The sequence below is a fragment of the Microtus ochrogaster genome, unplaced genomic scaffold (assembly GCF_000317375.1).
Source record: "Microtus ochrogaster isolate Prairie Vole_2 unplaced genomic scaffold, MicOch1.0 UNK4, whole genome shotgun sequence".
In the NCBI taxonomy this organism is placed as follows: domain Eukaryota; kingdom Metazoa; phylum Chordata; class Mammalia; order Rodentia; family Cricetidae; genus Microtus; species Microtus ochrogaster.
In genome coordinates, this window is record NW_004949102.1 from 14,849,798 (window position 1) to 14,858,797 (window position 9,000).

The 9,000-nt window shown below is 48.1% G+C and overlaps 1 protein-coding gene across 2 annotated transcripts in view; it reads right to left on the reverse strand.

The window, feature by feature from the left end:
- Kiaa1549 (KIAA1549 ortholog) overlaps positions 1-9,000 on the reverse strand; it is a 127,525-nt gene that overhangs the window by 50,187 nt on the left and 68,338 nt on the right. For both annotated transcript variants that reach the window (XM_013353271.2, XM_013353270.2), the window contains exons 7-9: positions 7,998-8,057; positions 6,732-6,880; positions 3,901-4,078 (exon numbers count right to left, since the gene is read on the reverse strand). In XM_013353271.2, coding sequence (XP_013208725.2) covers positions 3,901-4,078; positions 6,732-6,880; positions 7,998-8,057 — 387 coding nt within the window. The remainder of the gene's footprint in view (positions 1-3,900; positions 4,079-6,731; positions 6,881-7,997; positions 8,058-9,000) is intronic.

The window sequence follows — 9,000 nt, forward strand, 5'->3', positions numbered from 1 at the left end:
CAGCTTCCAAGCCCTTTCTTTTCAAACACCCCTAAATTGTGACTGGCAGGGACTAAGGCCTGACCTCCCTCCCATCTCAGAAGCTAATATTCTAGGATCAAAATATGTCTGCTCAGAGATGGAGCAACAACACTAAAGATTCATTATTTATTGTTACTTCATATATATGGGAGCTTTGCCCGCATGTATGTCTGTGTACCACATGGGGGCAGTACACTTGGAGGTCAGAAGAGAGTGTCAGAGCCCCTAGAAATGGACTTACAGGGGGTGGTAAGCTGCCATTTGGGGGCTGCGTATCCATCCCAAGTCCTCGGGAGGAGCAGTCAGTGCCCTTAGCCACTGAGCCCTCTCTCCACCCCCAGTGAAAAGTCGTAGAGAAGTTTGTGTTTTGGCAGTGAGAGATCGAAGACTGGATTTTACAATGTGGCCTGGGTGGAATTCACACTAATTGCTCGTTGTGCCTGAGGACAAGCAATAGCATGGACGTGGTGACAGCTCAGCGGAGGAGCTGAGGACTGATATTCCTCTTAGCGCTAATCTAGGAAAACCACAGAGAGGCACAGACAGCGTCCTCAAGGCCCCTTTACTGGCCCTGCTAGGAAATGAGGCTTCTTCTACCAACCCTGAAATCCCAGGATGCTTGGGTGGATGGCCCTGAGCAGTCCTCAGGTCAGGTGATGGAGAGAAGAGCAGGGTTAAACAAGCTTTCCATGAGAAGAGTAAAGCACACCCGAGAAGGGAAGGTGGGCGGGTCAGACAGCACACCCTAGAAGGGAAGGTGGGCCGGTCAGACGGACATGACCGCCCAATCTTTGCCCTCAGGGCTTTCATTGAGAGTTAGATAGACTCAGGATGACACTGTTCCTAGGTGAGGACCCAAGGCCCTGTGTGTGTGGAAACCAGGATGGGTCTTTTCGGGTCCTCGTACATACATGTTTGGTATGCAAAGACGTGTCAGGAGCAAGCGTGTTTGGTATGGGAAGCCGTGTCAGGAGCGTCCAGGTTTGGTATGGGAAGCCATGTCAGGAAGAATGATACACGCATGTTGTGTAGAAGTCACTGTGAGTGCTGGCTAAGCTCAGAAGCGCCACGGTATGCATACAGGCCTGGAACCCCTGAACAGGCTCACACAGTAGTCACCTGAACTTGTTGAGGGGTTTCACGGCATGTGTGTGGTCCATGTCAGGATGGGCGCTTTAGCTGGAAGAAACGGCTCACCCAGCCCATGTCACTGCGGTTAGTCTGCCTGCTCTCACCCCTTCTTCCTGCCTTCGGGTTATCTCGGGCTCTGGGGCCAGCCAGAAGCTACCTGTGGATTTCTCATTTTTCGATCAAGCCAGCACTGGTTAATCTTGTAACTCTGGTGAGTGACAAGCTCTTGGAGGACTGTTGACTTGCCTGCTGATAGATAGGCCAGTGTTTGAAAATCTGCACCCCCGCCATTTCCCAGGTGCCTGTATCCTCAACATGGAGGGAGGCGGCTCTCTCAGCACCAGCCTCCGGCTCTGGATGCAGTGCTAGGAAGTGCTTTTTTATTATTTCCTCACTGATCTGAAACAGACCCCACTTACGCAGCCATCTCCCAAGCACACCAAACAGCCTACTAAAGGTATGACGTCACCTCTCCCACCACAGTCCACCAAACGAAGGAAGTGCACACGGCAGCCCTCACACCGGTTAGTTTCCAGGGACAGAGACTGATTTCACCAAAGGAAATTTCAAAGGTATAGTTTAAAAGCTGGGCTGGAGGCACTCCTGAGGTTAAGAGCACTTGCTGCTCTTCCCGTTGACTTGGGTTTGGCTCTTAGCACCCACATGGTGGTTCTCGACCCTCTATAACTCCAGTCTCAGTGGATGTAATGCCCTCTTCTGACCTCTGTGGGTACACAGATATCTATACAGGCAAAACACCGGTACACATAAAATTCAAATCTAAAAGAACAAGAGTTTAAAGCTGCACTGTTGACAGTCAGGGAGAGCAGGGTGCCACGGCTTAGAGCTGATATAACGGGGCTGCAATGCTCCAGAAGCCGGACCCGAAGGACATGTAGACATAAAGTGGAAGATGCCTGGGGGTGGGCGGCCTCCATGTGGCCTGTCTTCCTCTATATGGCTCTGCCAGAGTCGCTCCATCTATCTGAGAGATGTGTTTATTCTTAGTTTATGGATATGAGTGTTTGGTAGAAGTAGGAGTACACCTTGTGTGTTTGGTGCAGAAGCCAGAGGAGGGCGTCAGGTCCCCCGGACCTGGAACTGTGCCGGTCATGAGCTGCCATGCGAGGGCTGGGAACTGCAAAAGCTGCCACTGAGCCATCTCTCCAGCACGTCACTCCACTTAGAGGAAAGAAACAGAACAGTATGTGAAGTCACTCGGAAGACATGTGGCTACAGTTTCTCCCCATCTGCCAATGATGTCATCCGGAAAGTGTAACTGACTTGAGTGGACAAGCTAGGCTACAGTAACCGACCTTCATAATGAAGTACAAAGCTACCTGAGAAGAACAAAAACATGTCTTGTGGTCCTAGCATGCCTGTGACGCCTGGCCTCTGCGAGTGTTGATGGGACTGTAAATTATACCAACTCCACTTTCTTACAGGTGTTAATTACAAGATTATGTCTGAAATGGGACTGTCAGTGGTCATCTCTGATTGCGTCTTTACATCTGCCCGGGGTGTATTTGTGTGTCTGTCCCATTTTACGGACGTCAGCACACATCCACAATGACGTCTAAGCATGGTTCGTGTGTTTTTAATAAGCATACTGATGAAGAAAAAAAAAAAAAGCACTGTCTCCTACCTGTCCTCAGAAAGTTCTTCAGGGTTCTCTGATGTCAAAGACATCTGCCTATCCCTCTACTTCGGGAGCAGGTTTGCCCACACGCTACCAAGGACTACTCTGAATAACAGAGGAAACACCCACACCAAGACAGCAGTCCAACTTGTCAGATTGTATTTGGAGAGTTACAGTCTCCATGCTGTTCCCTATTCTTTATTTTAAATACACACCCCAAATCTGGCAGTTGGAAAAGAGGTACTAAGAGCAAGCATTGCCAAAGGGCAGCGCCAAGCACCTTCCAACAATAATAAGAAATATCAAACACATCTTTCTAATCGTAGAGCGGTGTGAGGCGAGGGTGAGGGAGAAACAGGATCAAGAAGAGGGTAAGGACCAAGGGATTCCTTTGTGTTAAAAGGCCCCGAAGGGAGCCAGACAGCCTAGAGGGCACCTCCCAGCTTCCTGAGTGACTCACTGGCCCCACCAACATGCAGGGTGTGACATGGAAGATTTTGGAATAAAAACAGAATAGGTGCATTATTTTACCTAAGACAGTTTTGGAAATGAAAACTGGCATAGGGGTAGAGGAAAGGATGTTCGTGTTGCTATAAGGTCCTGTGACTCACTAGTAACTCCACGAATATGAGGTGTGAGGTAGGAAAAACAACAGCAATGGCCACAGTCACACCGATGGAAATAAAAATAAAGAGGTTTTCAGCAAACGAAGGACAAATAAAGTCACACAGGCCTGATGTCCTGAGACCCCAGAACCCCATAAATACGGAAGGAAAGAACTGAGTCTACAAAGTTGTCCTCTGATCTCCACAAATATACCATGGCACGTGTACATGCACGCACACATGCATGTACACACATGCATGCATGCACGCACACTAGCACAGTGCATATTTTATAATTTATAATAAATAAATTTAAGAAAAATACAAGAAAACCTCAGCAAATGGACACCAACAACCAGCTTCTTCCATAAACACACTTCAGGACAAGGTTTTAAGACATAAACCCACCACACACAGGTCAGTGCTATAGTTCAGACCTCTCTATCAGAATACAAGTGGCTTTGGCCTCCAGCGTGGCTGACAAGATGGAACTCTTGGACTTACGCTGGGCAATGGCACCTTGAATCCGGTACCCCAAGATGATCGCTGCTCTCTGGAGATCGACCTTGTTGATCAGGTCTGAAGACTCGGTTGCACTAAGTCTCTCTCCATCTTGATTCTCCACAAAGTAGATGAGCTGTACCGGATTGTCATCTCCCTCCAGCCTGGACACATTTACCACCTGAGATAGACAGAGTCCATCAGCATCGGGGAAGTTCACAGTGCCAGCTGCCCCTTCTCAGGGCACTCAGTCCCTAGTGTGTGACTTGGGATTTGTCCCAGCCCTCTTAAAAAGCTCATTGCCACTTCTGGAGACCCCGAATCTCCCTACTCTCCTCTGGGGGAGACAGAGCTACAGTGAAAGGCCCTCTGTGTAGAATAGCAACTGTACCTTGTTTTGTTTTAGTATGTTCTTTGAGACAAAGGGACCAAGAGAGTGCACAGAACACCACCAGACAGGATGGAATTGTAACCGACAACCTCCAACAAACTCACCATGTCATGGGAGTGACCTGTGTGCCTACCCTTTATATAAAAAGTCTGGGAATTCTTCTCATTGAAATCGCATTCTCAGTGGTAGCCACTTCTGTTAAAGACTCCGAAAGCTGTCCATTCTAGAAGGAGCCATGGGAAGGTCTAACTTCAGCATTCTTTCTGGATGACGGCTAATCAGATTTATATCGGGAACCACAACATAAAAGGTATCTCTCCAAGTCAACCACTTGGGTGACGAAAGGTATGTGTTTATTATAAATTAAATTATGTGGCCCAATGAAGAAATTTTGAAAAACACATGCAAAAAAAAAAAACCATAAAGAAGAAAGTGAAACCCTCTTGAAGATTCAACCAATTATGGAAAGCCACTCCGAAGACTCAGCACACTCCCCTTTCCTTCCCTGTATTATTTCAGGACTGTCCTTCATGTTCTTCTCTACAGCTTCTTCAGAGCACATTTCACAGTACTGATTTTTTAAATTGCTGGAGAATATTCCAATACATAAAGATCTACTCTTTACCCACTCCCTAATTCCGAGACAGTTACGTTGGTTCAATATCTGTTATCTCTTTTGTTAATTGGAAGGAGGTTGAAATAAGGTCTCACTCTGGACCCTTGGCAGACCTGGAACTGGCTACGTAGACCAGGCTGACCCCTAACTCTTAGACTCATCAGAATCTACCTCCCTAGTGCTGAGATTAACAGCGTGCACCACCATGCCTGGTTCTTTTATTAATTGTTAAAACACAAATTGTTATTTGTGTGTGTGTGCATGTGTGTGTGTGTATGCGTGTGGGCACACGCGTCCCTCCTAGTACAAAGGACAACTTGCAGGAGTTGCTCAAACTCAGGTCCAGACTTGGTAGCAAGAGCCATCTCACTGCCCTTGTTCAGTGTCTAAGTTTTCATCCACAAAGTTCAGGTGAAGAGCCTTGTACTTTGTTTACAATGCCTTTTGTAGAGACCAGAAACAGAGCATGGCCTCCGGGCACTCTGTCAGGTGACGTGGGTCGGAGGAGGCTTGGTGACCTTCCACAGAAGCGAGGCTCCTATCTGAAGAAGCTTAAGTATCCAGCGTGGGACCTGATCACCCAGGTTTCTGGTGCTCTGCAACCTCTCTCTGCACTCAGCCCTTGTGAAGCCACAGGCTACTGAATAACACAAGGCCTTCACAATTCATTTTCATATTTATTTTGTTGTATGTTTATTTAATTAATGGACATTTATTAGTGCTTTTTTTTCCTTTTTATTTATTGGTTTTTTTTTTAAGTTCTTAGTATTTTGGGTTGGAGAGATGGTTCAGCGGTTTATAGCATGTACTGCTGAGATCTGAGTTCAAATCTCAGATCCCCCATAGGAAGGCTCCCAGCCAACTGCAACTCCATCCTCAGAGGCATCCACCTGCGCTCACATGCACACACCAGTGCACACATATGCATAATTAAAAATAACAAAAATAAACATCTAAAATCTTAGTCCTTTGTAAAGTTCCCTGGTGTGACTGTGTCTGGCAAGGAAACCATTTTGGGAGCCTAAGAACCACGTTTCCGGGTGGGGAACAGGAAGCAAGGCTGATGGGCACACATGTGGTGACGGTGCTGGAAGACAAGGACACTAATTCTAGGCAAAACTGGCACCCTGACCTACCCAGGTCAATCCCGTATCTTGTTCTCACAGTCCCTGCCCCGCCCACCAGTCCCCCTTCACTGCTGGGTTTCATCCTAGTTCTGAGTTCCTGCAATGGTCTATGAACCCCATTTTCTGTGATGCTCCCAGCCTGTAACTGATTGGCAAAGATAGAAATCCACACCAGTCGCACAGAGACAGGAATTAAACAGCAGCTCCACCCCCAAAGTTCTGTGACTATGTGCGTAAAAAATAGGTCATTTTCCAACTCAAACAGATCTGTGGCCTGCCTGCCCGCTCCCAGAGAGAAGACAATTTGGGGCATAGGCTGGCAGGAGGTGGGGGAAGATGAGATTCTGAACAGAGGGCAGAAAATGCCCTCCGTCTGCTAGGACTCTCCCAGATCACCGATTCAGTTCTAAAATGCCACCAGAACCATTAAATAAGTTCAGCTGTTAGTGATTTTAAAAACTGTGCTTCAAAAAATAAAGCCTTATGATGATACAGGAACCCATTGTAAATTTTCTACCACACCCCCTGCAATCCAGGGCAAGGCCAACGAATTGCTAAGGTATCTGTCTAGACTCCAAGTGACGCGCAAGGCTGCCGTGTTCATCTGAACAATCAATTCACACCAGACTTTTCCATTTGCAGGAGAATTGCAGATTCCCAGGGGCTTTTCCTCTGCCCACCACCCTCCTTCTGTGAGTACCTGCACCACACTGTTGCCAGCAGCCACCGTGGCCCTGCGCCACAGTCTTCTCCTGGTGGGCACCTCGCTGAGCAGCTGGGCCAGTTTGCGCTCCATCTCGGCTGGAAACACTTCGTTATGGAGCTGCTTCTCCACTACGCCCAGGAGGACTGTGTTCAACAAGAAAGCAAACCCTCAGAGCAAGACAGCACACAGGAGCAAACACGGGGGGCCGGGGGACAACGACAGGGTGCGTGCACCTGTGCAGAAGTCCCACACAAGACTACCACAAAACACTAACTACTAGGCAGGAAGCATGGGGGGGATGACTAGATGGGAACAGAGTAAAAGGCCCTGGCAGTGGCCCGAGTCCATGGCAAACTAAAGGCGAGAAGCCCCAGGAACTCAGCCGTGGAAGCTCTGAGCACAGCGTCTCACAAGATCAAAGAAACCCTGTTGGTATGCTCCACCTCAAACTTGAGGATAGAATGAGTTCTTATCTTGTCTCTGGATAGACTTCCACTCTCCCTTGAAGAGGGGGGAATCTGCCTGCTTCTTGCTATCTGTATCTGACAAAGGCATCTAAACAGACAAACAGCTTTTCCTCCACTTGACGGGGAAACAGATTTTCAGCCAAACTTGTTTCAACGCTCCCCGAGGTCCAACACTAAGGAAGTCACGTCAACACTCCCAGGACTGGAAAATGGAATCTAAGCACCAAGCAAAGCACTGAGCCACACACAAGGCTTCAGAGCCCGTAAGTGGTGACTGCGTAGACACCCTCTTTCCTCATGCTGCTTGCACACTGGGGCCTGAGACTCTCAGAATTCAGAGACCAGGTTATTAGAGAGCCTTGCACTGAAACGCCACGTCCTCAGTCTAAACACAAGGCACTATCTGTGGACACACCGACCTGGATGTGCCCAAGTCTGTCTAAATACCTGACCCTGGTCCCCAAACTACTGTGTTCATCTAGCAATACTTTCAGGACAAAAAATATGCTTGCTTCTCAGCTTCATCCTACCTCAGGTCAGGAAACTACAGATTCCCCGTAGATCCCACCCTGGTCTTGATGCATGAATTTTAAAGATGCCCTTTCTGTGCCATAACTCAGTGGGACACATTCCCAAAGTCCAAACTGAATCCCTTTTCTCATTCATTCGCTGCCAGGAATTTAAAGTACATCTTGTCCTCAATTTGGGAACCAGGAAGAGTGCATCATTGGCCACATGCCATCCCAGACTTCTTACCGAACAGTTCTCCAAACGTTACATCCATCAAACATACCTGTTCTGACCCAGGAGGACTTCAGTAACTGAGACAGGTTGAGCTGTGGGTACTGGAAGGCTACAGAAAGGGAAAAGTCGGAGAGGGAGGAAAGACAGTGAGAAGCATGTTTCCACTCAGGAAGGCAGTGTTCTAGGAGCGCGGGGTAAATCACAACACATCACCCTTCCTAGACTATAGCACTCCTCGAGACCCCAGACCCCAGGAGCATGAAGACAGAGGGCCACCAGGTTCTGAGGCCCTAGGAGAGGGAAGGACCACGGCATCACACGAGCCACTGCCACGTCTCCTGCGTCTGTTGTTCTCGAGCAAAGCATCCACAAGCTGTGTTTGTCAGCACCAGGAGCTCTCTTGGCAATGTCTCTGGGTAAAGTGAAGCGTGGTCTATCCGGCTGGGAACTGTCTCTGGTACCCCTGCTTGTTAGTTTAGCGGTATGTGCATATACTGTACAAAAACCAAAATTGTTGTATTCAAATAATTTCATATTTTTTATGGTTTATTAATTTTGGTTTCTCTGTGTAGCCTTGGCTGCCCTGGAACTTGCTCTGTAGACCAGGCTGGTCTAGAACTCACAGAGATCCACCTGCCTCTGCTTTCCGAGTGCTGCGATTAAAGATGTGTGCCACCACCACCCAGTTTTATGGTTTATTTTTAATCATGTGTGTTTGTGTGTATTTGCACACACGTAGAGTGTAGGAGCCGACAGAGGCCAGAAGGGGCTGTCATAGCGCCTAGACTACTCCAGAACACTATGTACACATGCTAATCACTAAGTCATGTCTACAGCCCCCCACTCTTACTAGCATCAAGTTTCATGGGTTTGGGAAAATGTATCATTGTGTAAGCATCACCAAGTCAGGACGCAGGACGTTTCATTCACTAACACCGTCCATCTCCCCAAACCCACAGTGTGTGTGCACTGGGGTGCCTGTGTCAGTGTGTGTGCACTGGGGAACCTGTGTCAGTGAGTATGTGTACACAGGGTGCCTGTGTCAGTGTGTG